The sequence below is a fragment of the Scardinius erythrophthalmus genome, assembly GCF_964197995.2.
Source record: "Scardinius erythrophthalmus genome assembly, chromosome: 14".
Taxonomy (NCBI): domain Eukaryota; kingdom Metazoa; phylum Chordata; class Actinopteri; order Cypriniformes; family Leuciscidae; genus Scardinius; species Scardinius erythrophthalmus.
This window is the reverse complement of record NC_138234.1, coordinates 12,723,488-12,739,284: the sequence shown is the minus strand read 5'-3', so window position 1 is coordinate 12,739,284 and position 15,797 is coordinate 12,723,488. Positions and strand designations below refer to the sequence as shown.

At 33.5% G+C, this 15,797-nt stretch overlaps 1 protein-coding gene across 1 annotated transcript; it reads right to left on the bottom strand.

Annotated features, from left to right (window-relative positions):
- Positions 1-8,351: 8,351 nt before the first annotated feature.
- On the bottom strand, positions 8,352-14,972 carry LOC308701687 (uncharacterized protein). The gene is made up of 6 exons (XM_081384088.1): positions 14,527-14,972; positions 13,784-14,101; positions 12,080-12,388; positions 11,905-12,000; positions 11,700-11,761; positions 8,352-9,258 (listed from the first exon to the last, which is right to left on the bottom strand). The coding sequence occupies exons 1-6, from the start codon at positions 14,573-14,575 to the stop codon at positions 9,211-9,213; spliced, it is 882 nt and encodes a 293-aa protein (XP_081240214.1). The 5' UTR covers positions 14,576-14,972; the 3' UTR covers positions 8,352-9,210.
- Positions 14,973-15,797: the final 825 nt, after the last annotated feature.

The following is a 15,797-nucleotide window of genomic DNA, read 5'->3' as shown; positions in this document are numbered from 1 at the left end:
AAAATATTGGATGACCTGTACTTTTCTTAATTAAATTCAGATAAGACTGAGGAATTATTTATTCAACCAAAAAAATTTACACAGAACCTACTAGAATACAATTGGCATTTGGAAGGATGTCCTATAACCTCTACAGTTAAAGACCTGGGTGTTATATTAGACAGCAACTTGTCTTCAAATCATCATATGTTACAAACACAGCCGTCTTCCACCTCAGAAAAATGTCTAAGCTCCAGAACATGCTCTCTGTTTCTGATGAAGAGAAGTTAGTTCATGCATTCATGACCTCTAGACTAGATTACTGTAATGCGTTACTAGCTGGTTGTCCTGCATCATCGATAAAAAAAAGAAGATACAATTAGTCCAAAATTAGCTGCTACTAGCTCAAGAAAATACGATCATAACACCAATTTTATTATCTCTACACTGGTTACCTATTAAGTTCTGTATCAATTACAAAGTTTTTGTTACTGACCCATAAGTCCCTAAACAGTTTAGCTCCTGTGTATTTAACTGATCTTCTATCGGCTTACAATCCATAACGCTCTTTAAGATCACAAAACTCTGGGCTTCTGATAGTACCAATAATATCTTTAAATCCACTAAAGTAGGGAGAGCGTTTTCACATTTCGTGAGCTTAGAATTATAAGGTTCTATCTCCACTTTTGGTCGAAATTGAGTTTTTGACATAATCTGATCCATTAGGTGTTTATTAATGCCTGTGTGGTGTTATTTTTGTAAAAAAAAAAATTTGTTAGTAGTTATTAATAAAATAAAAAGGTTCCATCTCACAAAACATAAACCGAGTTGGGATTATAAGGTTCTATCTCCAGTAGATTCAATATCCAATCAAAACCCTGAATGAACACGGACGGACCAATCAAAACCCACCTCTTAGCTCTGTAGCCTGGACACAGAGCTAAGGGCTGGACATTAGCCTGGACATTTGAAGCCGGCGAAAGATGGCATTTCCATCTTTCTATCTTTTTTTATAACGAATCAATCGTTCTTTCTTTATATCTTTCTATCTATCTATCTATCTATCTATCTATCTATCTATCTATCTATCTATCTATCTATCTATCTATCTATCTATCTATCTATCTATCTATCTATCTATCTATCTATCTATCTATCTTCAAACTGTTTCTATCTGTCTTCAAACTTTATCTATATATCTATCCTTAATAACTAATCAATCTTTCTTTCTTTTTTACTAATCTCTTTCTTTCTTTCTTTCTTTCCTTCTTTCTTTCTTTCTTTCTTTCTTTCTTTCTTTCTTTCTTTCTTTCTTTCTTATCTTTATTTCTAGAACTAATCTATTTTTCTTTCTACTAATCTATATTTCTTTCTTTCTTTCTTTCTTTCTTTCTTTCTTTCTTTCTTTCTTTCTTTCTTTCTTTCTTTCTTTCTTTCTTTCTTTCTTTCTAACTAATCCTTCTTTCTTTCTAACTAATCTATCTTTCTTTCTAACTAATCCATCTTTATTTCTTTATTTCTTTCTTTCTTTCTTACTAATCCATCTTTCTATCTTTCTAACTAATCCATCTTTCTTTCTTTCTTTCTTTCTTTCTTTCTTTCTAATATATCTTTCTTTCTAGCTAATCCATCTTTCTTTCTTTCTTTCTAACTAATCCATCTTTCTTTCTTTCTTTTTTTCTTTCTAACTAATCCATCTTTCTTTCTTTCTAACTAATCCATCTTTCTTTCTTTCTTTCTTTCTTTCTTTCTTTCTTTCTTTCTTTCTTTCTTTCTTACTAATCCATCTTTCTATCTTTCTAACTAATCTATCTTTCTTTCTTTCTAATATATCTTTCTTTCTAACTAATCCATCTTTCTTTCTTTCTTTCTTTCTTTCTTTCTTTCTTTCTTTCTTTCTTTCTTTCTTTCTTTCTAACTAATCCATCTTTCTTTCTTTCTAATCTATCTATCTATCTTTCTTTCTTTCTTTCTTTCTAACTAATCCATCTTTCTTTCTAATCTATCTGTCTTTATTTCTTTCTTTCTTTCTTTCTTTCTAACTAATCTATCTTTCTTTCTTTCTTTCTTTCTTTCTAACTAATCCATCTTTCTTTCTTTCTAATCTATCTTTCTTTCTTTCTTTCTTTCTAACTAATCTATCTTTCTTTCTAACTAATCCATCTTTCTTTCTTTCTAATCTATCTTTCTTTCTTTCTAACTAATCTATCTTTCTTTCTAACTAATCCATCTTTCTTTCTTTCTTTCTTTCTTTCTTTCTTTCTTTCTTTCTTTCTTTCTTTCTTTCTTTCTTTCTTTCTTTCTTTCTTTCTTTCTTTCTTTCTAACTAATCCATCTTTCTTTCTTTCTAACTAATCCATCTTTCTTTCTTTCTTTCTTTCTTTCTTTCTTTCTTTCTTTCTTTCTTTCTTTCTTTCTTTCTTTCTAACTTATCCATCTTTCTTTCTTTCTTTCTTTCTTTCTTTCTTTCTTTCTTTCTTTCTTTCTTTCTTTCTTTCTTTCTACCTAATCCATCTTTCTTTCTTCCTTCCTTTCTTTCTTTCTTTCTTTCTTTCTTTCTTTCTTTCTTTCTTTCTTTCTTTCTTTCTTTCTTTCTTTCTTTCTTTCTTTCTTTCTTTCTTTCTTTCTTTCTTTCTTTCTTTCTAACTAATCTATCTTTCTTTCTAACTAATCTATCTTTATTTCTAACTAATCCTTTCTTTCTTTCTTTCTTTCTTTCTTTCTTTCTTTCTTTCTTTCTTTCTTTCTTTCTAACTAATCCATCTTTCTTTCTTTCTTTCTTTCTAAATAATCCATCTTTCATTTTTTAAAATGTTTCAGAGCACAGAGGGGGTGGGGTGGAAAGGGATGAAAACATAATTTTCATGATGTTACACAATATTTTGTATGTTTTAATCTACTAAATGAACCGTTTTTAATGTATGTAAGATGCTTCCTAAATGTTTTTACAGTACAGAGGAGTGGGGTGTAGTATGTGAAGAAAACATTTTTTGTTTAGCTGTAATTTTTCCATGTCCATGTTCTTTGAAAATAAAAATAAAAAATTTCTTGCAAACTTGCTTGGCTTTGATGTATACTATACTATTATATATTATATTATATACTACAAGCTGTGTGCTTGTATTATAAATATATAAATTGATTAAAATCAATGGTTATATACATTTATTCTTTGAAATGTGGGGTTTTATTTGTAAAAATGGAGATAGAACCTTATAATTCCAAACAGAATCAGAGCTCTCAGAATTATAAGGTTCTATCTCCATTTGGGCCATCTTAAAAAATCCCATTTCCAAATGTGCCAGGATTTTGATATTCTATCCTCAAAGTACCTGTAGGGTGATGGTCTTGTTGAGCTATAATAGTAGATTATACTACATAACAGTTTTGCCAGCTGGGATGTAAAAACTTTGATGCTCAATATCTCAGAACTACCCTAAACGGAGATAGAACCTTATAATTCTAAGCTCACGATTTGGCTCCTAAACTCTGGAATAGCCTTGCTGATAATGTTTGAGGCTCAGACTCACTCTCCCAGTTTAAATAGATTAAAGGCGCATCTCTTTAGCCAAGCATTCATAACCCTATACAGTTATATCAGATCAAATACACATGATTATCCTTTCTTAATGTTATAAACAGCAGCTACGCTAATTATTTGCTTTTCTCTCTCTACATGTTGGATGTCCAACATGCACCACTGCCAAATTTTCTATAGTGTATTATTTTGATCACGCATTTTTCTGTAAAGCTGCTTTGAAACTATAAGTATGGCGAAAAGGGCAATATAAATAAATGTGAATTGAACTGAATTCAATGAAGGTTTTGTATTTTTGAGCAAGAGAAATTTCCGGTCACAAAAGAAGGCATGGAAATTTCAATTTAAAATTCCAATGACAACAGAAGCCGGTATTCAAAGTAAATCGAATGATTTTGATTCATCTAGTACATATGAGAGCAGAAAATATTGTAATAAGGGCTGCAGAATACTTTGTTGCTCGGAAATAGAAAAAAATTACACCGTAAAAAATAATTTTAGAACTTACCCATCAGACTCCAGCAGCACAAACACAACAAAACAAACTTGTGAAGCATTTTTTTTTTTAATGGTTCAGTTTGCTGAAAACTCCCACCCTGTTGTCTAGTGTGTGAGTCCTCCCGTGACAGAGTTTGACGCTCTTAGTGCACATGCTCTGAACGTGTTATGAATATATATATATATATATATATATATATATATATATATATATATATATATATATATATATATATATATATATATATATATATATATAGTAACCCATAATAAAAAATAAATAAAATGTGATTATATAATGACATGTCATTCTCACAATGGCAGTAAATTATTCATAACTCATTGAATCCCTATAATATTTTTTTTCTTTTAAATTTTCCATTCTTTAAAAGCCTATACTGCTTTATACGTTCAGAAGGTCTTCCAGGTTTGTGGAATTGCTCTCACAGACCAGCCAATCCTGTGACTATCACTGAAAACTGAGACCCAAAGGATCTGATCACTGGATTCACAGAAATAATTTCACTTTTAACAAGTCTTCTCAACATTGCAACACATATCTAATATCTAATCAGATGTCAAACACATTAATTATTATTTGAATGATCAATCAGTGTGTCATTTAACCAAGTATTGCTGTCTTTGGAAAGCTTTGTCTTTCAAACACAATTCATGTCATAATGACATGCAATGCAGGGATCCCCAACTTTTGTCAGCTGAACCTCTTTGACCTAATATACTTGAAGTGTAAGTTAATAAGTTAATAATACAATTATGTCAATAATATTAATAATAATAATAACAATAAATAATAAAATAACATTCACGGTTCTCTGATGTCAGTTAATGGTCACATGACAAGCAGGTAAACAAATAAAATATTTTTTTAATGATTCTTTTATTTTGATTGCTTTTGTTGTAAAATTAGTTACATTTTTATTATTGAATAACTTAATAGCTTTTAATTGTACTTACAAACTAATAAAGAATGGCATATATTTTCTTTCTCTTTGTATTTTTTTTATCAATATGATTCAAGATTATCTTGTTCAAAGAAATTGGACAAATGAGTTAGGTCAGAAGTAATTAAAAGTAATCAAGTAAGACTAAATTACCTTATGTGTAGTGTAATGGATTATGTTACTAACTACAATTGTTGTCATGTAATTAATTGTAAATTAGTAACCACCTAGCATGTTATATATATATATATAACATTCACTTTTTTGAAAGCTATAGTTGTCTGACTGTATTAAAAATGTCAATAAAAATATAACGTAACTTTAGTGATTTAAAAATGGTTGTATATATAGGCCTATTCAGTTTATTCCATTGTTGTGAATGGAAAAAAACTAAGTGCAAGGTTAAAAATTTCTGCATCACACATTACACACTGTAGTTCAGCTTGTGAGTCAGACTGAAACCTGCTGTGGTCAGGTCTCTTCAGAAACGTGGTTTGATCTGTTTGCTGGACAAACATCTTGTGTGTGAGAAAACACGTTGCGAAAAGTTTGTGTGTGAAGGGCCTCATTTCCATGGCACGTTAAGCTAAACAAATAGAGTATTTTAAGCTAAACAAATAGAGTATTTTAGCTGAGTTTCTGGATCCTGTGATATTTTTGAATCACAGACATCACAGAACTTATAAGCGTAATCAAAAGTTGTGATATGAAGAGCAAAAGTAAGCACAGAAAAAAAAAAAAAAACCTGGCAGAGAATAAATGTGACCAATCTGTACTTAGCTGAACATTACTTTGTCTGTAGAGTAAAATAAATTGAGTGTTATGAGTGGAATGAACCTTTTTTTTTTTTTTTTTTTTTTTTATTCAAGAAATGTTTTACAATATTGCAAACATACATTTCTTAGAAAAATAGAACATTTCCCAAAAATGCATATATTAAACAGTTTAAGTCAATTTTGCACAATTTAGAACACCAAAAAAAAACAAAAAAAAAAAACACAAAGAAGTAAATCATGGTACATGGAGGATCTCATCATATTTTTTCAGAAAAGACGTACATTTTCTATTATCAATTGTTCTTAGTGATTTGATTAAATATTTCACCTCACAAAGGAAATCAACAAAAGTAGGAATTTTCTTAAGAAACCTTTGCTTGTGAAAGTAAAATTTTGCCACAAGGATAAGGAAGTTAACAGTAGATTCTAAAGATTTGTTTGGGCTTTCAAAAAGACAAATTACATCCTTTATGCATAGATTACTTATCATATTAACTTTAGAAAAACTGTAAGAGCTTAAATCATTCATGAGTGGAATGAACCTTAGAAAACTTCACCATCTGAATGACTTCACAATGCACAAGAACAGCAGCAACTGTTCAGAGCAGTGAGAGGAAATGACATCAAACATCCACTTGATGTAAACCACATGACCTTTAAACGGTTAAATGATCAAACATGCACAGTTTGAGACTCACTGATTCAGGGGTTGAAATTAGACAGAAGCGTAGCAGATTTCAGCTTTATTCAGCTCTGTTCAAATCTCATCGACTGCACTTGGAAATCCAACTGTGAGTATCAGCATCCTCATGTCCAGCAGATTGCATCAAACATTTACAAATAAACATATTCAGCCATTATTTTAAATACAAATACGTTTAATTAATGTTTTGATGTGAGAAATATATTGCATTCCTGTGAACAGGTTCCCCACCCTGGTGTAAATGAATCCTGCCCTTTTCTGATTAATAGTAATAGTAATTCAGCACATTTTGGTGATCATTTATTTAATGGTGTTTATTATGAAGTACAAATGTAAATTTCCATTTTATATATATATATATATATATATATATATATATTACAGTGTAGTATAAGTCTTTATAGAAGAAAATGTATTTCCACATCTTATATTTGAAATTATCCGGGACAAACATAAAAATAAAACCCATTTAAGCACACAAACCTGGATCCATTGCCGTTTCATTAAAAAACTTGTTCGTTGCACTGCAGAGCGCCATCTTGGGTCCAAACAAGACCTCACTTTTGGAAGAATAACAACTCTACCAATAGATCTCTAGATAATGACCCAATAATAAACCCTTGTAAATCAAAGGCACTCTGACATTTTATATTTGAGTGTCTTATGCTCTATGATTCCTGAGATGTCTGAATCATATTGATTCACACTGCATTGCTAACCCGGTTGAGTAGGGTATTCCTGCCATTCCAGGACAGCGTTTCTAAGAAACTATTTTATGTGTGTGTGTGTGTGTGTGTGTGTGTGTGTGTGTGTGTGTGTGTGTGTGTGTGTGTGTGTGTGTGTGTGTGTGTGTGTGTGTGTGTGTGTGTGTGTGTGTGTGTGTGGATTGTTGTTTTGATGCTTACATGGACTTGTGTTTTTCTGAGAAAATGTTAAAGTATCAGTCATTAACAAACACTCTAGCAGTGTGTGGCTACAGGACCAAACTACTCATTCTTATTTTTGGTAGCTTAGGCCATGTCCATAGATTATGCGTCAGAGGTTTGCAGATTGCTGGACTGAGTAAAAAGACCTCTAAGCAAATAGCTAGATATTGCTCTGTGTCAGCAATCATAGGCAGTCTGCATGTGTGGAGAAGGCGATGTCACCTCTATCCATAGCCTATTTATTTATGTGGTTGTGACTATTTGCATTGTCTGTATTGTGAGATTAAACATGAAAAGCTCTTTGTGAATATTTGGATGCTGTGTTGTTTTAATCAGTATTTGTTATTCCAAATAAAATAATCAAATGTGTGTGTGTGTATTAGTAATTTATACTATTTTATATCAATTACTATTCAATTCTGTATTTTTATTATTACTTTCAGTAATTATTTAGTTGTAAATAATGTAAAAATGTAATTGATATATTGTCCTAACCAACCCCTAACCATAAACATACCCGTTGGTAATCCACTTGAAGTATTTAACCTAATGTGTTTCAATCGATGAGCCCCTATATTCTGATTTGAAATACTGTTTTTTTTTTTTTTTGGAAAGAGAAAGGTTTTTCTTATCTCCTGACCACTAGGTGGCACTGTGCCGAAACTGTGCCGGTGGCCTCAGGTCTTGGTTGTCATAAGTTAACACACACCAAGGCTGCATCCGAAATCGCATACTTCCCTACTATACAGTAGATGAAAATCAGTATGTGACACGAGAAGTATGTCTGAATTCACAATATAGGCTACTCATAAAAGAATATGTAAAAATTTACAGAATCCCCTTACGGAACAAAAATATATGGGAATAACTTATATTTTTCAATATACTGCAATAAATGCAATGACCATGTATAGCTATATATTAACACTTATAAAATATGTATAAATGAAGACAAAAATAGCATTACATGTAATATTCACAAAGTTTTATCCTTTATTGTGTACATATATTACACATGCATGTTCCCATATAATTGTGAATGTATGTTTGTTCACACATACACACACACACATTCAAAGGAATGAGTTACAACAGTTTCTAGTTCTCAGCATGCTTTGCATCTGACTGTTAAAGGAGAGCAAATGTGAAAATTAAGTGTTTTTTCATGTGTTTTGCTCAATATTAAATACAGCGACTGGGGGAGATCTGTTAGTCTTTAATGTTCTATTATTTTGGAATCTAAAAGGGTTTCTGGTATGTCTGAGTTTTCGGGGTCATTTGTGCTGAAGAGTAGAGCCTGTGGTTCAGTTGATGATTGGCCAAACACCATTAGGACTATATTTAAAAACATAATGGCTGTTTATTCCTCACCTCAGCACAGTGGAGTCTCTTAAATACCTTAGTACAATGATGCAAGTGTGCTTGTGCTTTTGTTAACTAGCTTAAGAATATGAAACATTTGTAACGTAAATATTTGAAAAGTATAAGAATATTACATTATATATTTCTCTATATATGTGTGTTTATGCTACTTATTTGATCAGAAAAAGGAAGTGCTATTTTTATAAAGATGTGATTTTCTGCTTTGGTCACTAGAGAGCAATGATGTGCTCATTTGACACTCCTATACATTTGACAAAGATTTCAGCAGAGCATGCTAACAAAAAAAAAAAAAAAACAAGCAGTAAATTAGCTTAATAATGAAATATAGATACATTTGCATGTGATGAACTAAAAATAGAACATCCTGGCAGAGAATGAATGTGAACAACACCAAAAGGTGTAAGGTATTGTCCCTCATGAACATTAATTTCAGTAGATACAGTAATCATCGTTTTTTGGGGACATTTTCATACACAGCACCCGTCTTGGATTTCTGAAAGGAAACACAAATTCAATCAGGAACCTGTGGATCTGGATTTTTTTTAAATAATCAGAGTGAATATTAAATGCAGACCAACCTTCACAACAAGACCTTAGTATTATTCTGTAAATTCTGTAAAATTATTTTTCCAGGACTGGGAATCTAACTATTAAAAATGCAGTACGAGATTTCAGAGAACCACTTTTGATATTTGAAATCAATCCAAACAAACACCCTCCCTTCATTGCTCCGCCCCCAAATGAACGAACACACAATTCTAAAGAGCAAATGTGCCCTTATTAGGGGTGTAACAGTACATGTACTAGTCCCGAATATTCGCAGTATGAACATTGTTCAGTGCATGCAGTCAGACGACGAATACAATCAGTCAAAGGCGATCCACACTCTAATCCAAAAGGGGGCCGGTGCGGTAATGCAATGCTGTTTGCTAACTGCCACAACAAGAAAAAGGGCAGAAATAAAAGTGACAGTCTGCACCAACCAAAAACTCATGTAAATGTACCGATCTCGTATCGAATTGTAACGGCAAAACTGAGGTAAGTACCAAACAGTGACTTCTGTGTACCAATACAACCCTACTGATTATCATAGCTGATGGAGTGAAGCAAAGTCCTTCGTGAAAAATGCAGCTTAGATGGTGAACGTACGACAAGGAAGAACAAAAAAATAACATACAGTACACAAGAGTAGCCAATACATAAGCAATAGTTTGTTGTTAGTCACCAGCAGCACCAGCTCCAAACAAACAACGCCCCTTGCTGATTGGCTAATTCTCTCTCCTCCCCCATCATGAATGGACATGCCCCCTGCTGTTGATTGGCTCATTCTCTCTCCTCCCCCATCCTGTTGATTAGCTACAAGTGTGTTGTGCTGCTTGGTCTGATACACTTTCAGCAGCGTTTCTCAGAAATCACTTACTACTCTTTAACTATAAACTAATATAGCTGCATGCAGCGATGACAGGCCCAAGCCCCAGTGCCACCGCCACCACGGAGGCTTTATGGAGACTGTGCAAGACAGGAAACATGCATTTAAACTGGGTGAATGTAAAGAGGATTATGTTAAGATTTAAGAATTTTCCTGTTTCCCTTTTTGGAATTACTCAAACCTGTTTAAGATATCCAATATCCGTTCACAATTTAATATCTTCAATATCTTGCCACCATGTTCAGATAGTGTGTTGTGAATTGTTTGAATCTCCAAGGAGGAAAAGAGATGAAAATTCAGAGCCTGATTTAAAAAAAAAAAATCCACATTCAAACCAAAATAGTTGTCCGGCTCAATGAGAACAATATAGGCCCAAACATATATCTGGCGCCAGGCGCGACGCAAGTGTTTTTTGCTAGTTTCAGCCCGACGCAGTTATCATTTTCATGTCCTGCGCCAAGTTGTTTAAATAGCAAATGCATTTGCGCCTATTTGTGCGCCCATAGACCTTATTCAGAGCAGCACCATGACAGGAATGAAAGTGAGGTTGCAAGGGATAGATAACAGTGTTTCCAGAAGCATACACTGTAAAAACCTGTATAAAGCTCCTAGATCACTTATAATTTCCCACATCATGGAGTTTTTTGTCTACTGAAATGTCTTGGAAAGATGTTTTTGCGGTGTTTTGTAAGCAGAACAATTAAAAAACACATTAAACAACTGAACAACCCACTAAAGAGACGTATGTCTATCCCTCACAACCATGAAGTCAATTAATTGAGGATTAGTTTAGTGCACGGATTTTTGATATCTCGAACGGCTTGGCCGTGAGGTTGAAATGAATTCATGGCGAGAAAATGGAAAAAGGAAGAGTGTTATAACTTTTCCATAGATTGACTGATTTTGATGAAACTTCAGCTATGTGTTCGTTGTAAGTGGCCGATCATATGGATGTGACTATTGTGAGTCAAAGTCATAGGGCCACAAACTGGCAGCAGGAAGTGTGTCCACATTTTGGTGACAATAAGATGAATTCCCTAGGAGGAGTATATCAAATTCAAGTTCAAGTAAGAGTGGGCGACATGTAACCCGCCATATGGTGGAATAATTCCTGCCTTCTAAATAAAAGAGACAACTGCTATCTCATTAAAGTATAATAATATATTACTGTTACTTAAAAAAATCAATACTTTTCTGTGCTAACAAATTTTGATTAACTGTATACCTACTTTTTTAAGGTCTGCAGAATGAAAATATGTCCTACCGTATGTTAGAATTTACACTGAGGTGCAAACAGTACATGCACAACAAAAAATAGCATAAAAACATGTTTAAAAAGCTTTTAAAAAAGCATCTTTTTAGAGCCTCTCCTCCAAACTGAAGGTAATAATGATCAAGGCTGACCGCCAACGTCTGTTCACTGACCGTCTGATGCTGCACACAGAACATCAATCAAACTAACTGACTGCAACAACTTCTTGTAATACAGTCATGAAGGATCTTACCAGTTTTTGTGTTGTTGGTTTACACAAAGCTGAAGCAGTTCTGTCTTCCTGCCGGGTCTGAACTACATTAACAATTATACAGACATGTTGAAACAACAGAGCTTGCAATCTTGTATAGAAATCTGTATATCTGATTCAAATCAGATATAATTAATCAAATGCATTTGATCAGTCAATATTTCTAGGTAATAACTGAATTTCTTACCTGTTTTTCTACATTTCTTGCAGATGCAGCACATCACGACTATTACAACAATCAACAGAGATCCAGCAGAGATCAACACTATCAGAGACACTGAGACTGGAGGATGAGGAGAGGAAAGAGTCATTTTTGTGAGTGAATCTGTAAACACACACATATATCATCAGTGCTGTGGTACCTGCACATGTGTGACAGAGTGTGTTGATGTCCAGATGTGTGGTCTGGTTGCTGATGGGATTGTTCAGCACACAGCTGTAGGTGTTTTTATCCTGATATTCCACCTCCAGAGGTAGAGAGAGACTGATGCTGAGATCACACACACTGATGCTGGACAATACACTGATTCCTGCGTACCAGGAGAGAGTCGCATCACACACATTCAACACCGATGAACACACCAGTGAACAATTTGATGATGATGATGATGATGATGATGATGATGAACACTGTGAAGAGTCTCTGCTGATGACAGGAACAGGCAGACGAGCTGGAAAATATGAGAGAATTAACAGAAATATATTTCATGACATCTCAAATTATAAAATAACTACACATTTCAGTATGTAAATAATAAAGGAATATCCAGAGTTCAGTATTGCTCAATCTAAAGCAATTGGGCTATCGGTAAGCCCTTCTCCTCGAACACAGGTGAGCCAATGGCAGTTGAGTATCAGTTGCACGGGGACCAGAACTCAGACAACTTTAGGTTCCAGTGCCATAGAGAAACATGGGAAGATCCAATGCTCTCATCGGTTTGATAGTGTTTATGCTACAAAAATGGTAAAATGCTGTGCCTAGGGTACTTGTAACACTGATTCCAGGTATCTGAGAGGATGGGCAATGGAATTTATTTAATTTTATTCAATTTCATAAACCCAAACAAGAAAGAGCAAAATATCTGCCTGGTGCATTAATCCAACGATGTGGGTGCAGACAGTAACCTGGTTCCCTAAGGATTCAATCCTGATCCCAATGAAGATGAAAACGTTCATTTTCAGGTTCCCATACTCTCATTAAGTTACAATTAAAGTTAGTGAGTCCATGCTGATATATACAAGCCTAATAACTAACTAATAAATGTGGTACATGAACAGTGATGATCCTGTATGTTGTCATCTGTGATCGTGACGACCGTAACATGAGGCTTTTCCCGCATACATTGTGATCTGTAAACCCTCGTTTCCAAATTAATATTGTAACTACCATATTTATTTTACATTTTTTTATATATCCCTTCATGGCATATTTAAGTCCCACTTGAATGGTTCTTCTGTGTCCAAAATGTATTAAAAACATCTTGGAACAAGGTTTTTACACTAGGGCTGTCTTTGCACTCCGTTTGTTTGTTTGTCTGAGTTAGCAGGACTTACCGATAGGTCAATTGTTGCATAATTCTGATTACCACAAAATAAATGAATTTATAAAATTGTATAAAAAAAAAAAACAGCAAAAATGTGGGTTATACAGTGAGACTCACAATGGCAGTGAACGGAGCCGAGCTGTAAACTTAAGATTACTGTTTCAACAGTACAGCCAAAAGACATAAGACAATATCAGCTAACTTACTTTAGAAACAAACACACACAAAAAAAATCACTTACTAACCTTTTCTGATGCTTTAAAAACCCTCTAAAAATGGACCCCATTGACTTTCATTATAAGTGCCTCACCGTAACCTTAATGTCTTCTTTTTATACATTTTTTTTGAAAGTAAACAAAAATTTTTTTTTTTTTTTGGTTAATCAGCCTTATTCCACAAATGCTGTTGATTAATCTTAACTTGTAATTAATTAATTAATTTATTCTATTTTATTAATGAATTCATCAATTATTAACAATACAATAATATATGAACATTTTGACAAATTATGACTATACTCACCATATACAGAAACATTGAATGTTTTTGATGACCATTTTGCTCCAATTATCTGTAGTTTATAAACTCCAGCATGTTCAGTTGTGATGTTTGTGATGGTCAGAGATCCAGTTTGATTGTCCAGCTTCAGTCTGTCTCTGAATCTCCCATCAGGAACATCATCATATGTGGAGAAGATTCGATTTTCTCTGTTTATTTTAGCTATTAGAGAGTTTTCAGCTCCATATTTCCACAGTATGTTGTCGTCATCTTGTATTTCAGTAAAATCAGTGCGTAAAAGTACGGAATCTCCCTCCATCACTGATAACGACTGCACTTCATCTGTCAAAACAACAAAAACACCTTCAAAACAAAGTTTACACATCAGATTAAGGCTCCTGGTGGTTTGCAAAGCTTGAAATTTGCAATTTTAAACTAAATATGAACTGCGCTTTGACTAACTAATTACTTTTGCGGTTGTTCATTTTTAAGAGAGCTGGGTATAGGATTTCCTTTTGTCTGGAAACAAAAGGGTTCATTAATATATTTAAAAATGAAAACAAACAAATAAAAACTGCCTGAGACATGAAAGTTGCCCAATGGAGGATTCACTTCCAGTGTTTTTTTTTGTTGTTGTTTTTTTCATTATAGAATTAGACATTTCAGTTATTCTCCCAAGATTTAGCAATTTAATTAGTTTATATGACAAAAAAATAGTATCATCTGATCAGTAGTTTTTTACTCATAAAAAAGCATTTATAACTTACCAATCAGACGACACCAGCACAAGCAGAACAAAACAAGCATGGGAAACATTTCCTTTACCCACTCAGTGTCTGGTCTAACAAGATTTTCTGTTGAAAACACTCAACCGGGTGTGAATCCTCCCACAACAGAGACTCTCGTGCATGCATGTGCTCTGAATGTGGGCTATATATTGTTTCATGGTCTTCTGTCCTGTAGACTTCTCATAGACTTTAACTGTTCCTAAAAATGGAAAATAATCTTCATCTTTATCATTTAACATTGATTATGTTTGAAAGGTATGGTTGTCTAACTACATTAATAATAAACTAATAAAAATAGAACAGTAGAAATATAAATTTCTCTCTTGAATTATGGTAAAATGGATCTACTGATTTCAATTGAATTATCCATATCAGTTATAGTGTATATGGAAAAACAACTGAAAAGGTCAAACTGTCTGCCTGGCAGTGCAAGATTTACAGAGGTGTGATTTTATAGCAGCTCATCTATCGAGTCAAACTGAAACTTCTGCGGTCGGTTTTCTTCAGAAACATGGTTTGATCTGCTGGATGGACAACATCTTGCATGGTGCCATTTGTTTCATCTATGTTTAGTTTGTAGGTGAAGAGCTTCTTCCTGTCCTGCTGTTATGATGAACCTTACAGTCTGACTTCCTCTCAAGACAAAACTGCTTTACACAATAATAAAGTACTAAATCAATCCATTAAAACTGATGTGTTAAACACAGTCAAATACTCATCAAATATCATTGATGAATGTGATAAACACTACACCAAATAATACATCAGAGGTAAACATTTTCCTGGGTACACATCATTTTATTGTATTATTATTTTCAAATTGTTTGATTTTGAGAAATCATAATTCTATTCAAATTTGGATATTTGATTACTCTGGGTGTCCCACTTTCAATTATTTCATTCGCCAGGGGCCCGATGCCGCATAGAGGCCGAGTTATGTGGATCACACGGACACAAATTTGCTAGTCTGATCTTTGTCAGAGGGTGCAGGGTCAGCTACTACTTTATAAAAGATAATCGATACAAAACATCAAATGCTCTGGAATAAAGAGAAGAGATGCAACCCAACATTAAGACATACATTAGGCTTAAGAGGTCTCCCTCTCAGCCTCAAGGCGAATCTGAGGTACAGAAAGGCCCCGAATCCCCTGCTGCATTTCATTATATAGTCAGGACCTCTTTCACTTGGAAACATCTTACAATGGAAATTTGCATTCAGAAGTTACACCTTTTGGCGGGATACCATTTGT

What these genes read in the sequence shown, in the direction of transcription:
- LOC308701687 (XM_081384088.1), bottom strand. Translation starts at nt 14,575, where the DNA reads ATGTTTCCCATGCTTGTTTTGTTCTGCTTGTGCTGGTGTCGTCTGATT. An exon ending in ATTCAATGTTTCTGTATATG is followed by an intron (nt 12,389 to 13,783) that starts GTGAGTATAGTC and finishes CATATTTTCCAG; the next exon opens with CTCGTCTGCCTGTTCCTGTC. An exon ending in ACTCTGTCACACATGTGCAG is followed by an intron (nt 12,001 to 12,079) that starts GTACCACAGCAC and finishes CTCATCCTCCAG; the next exon opens with TCTCAGTGTCTCTGATAGTG.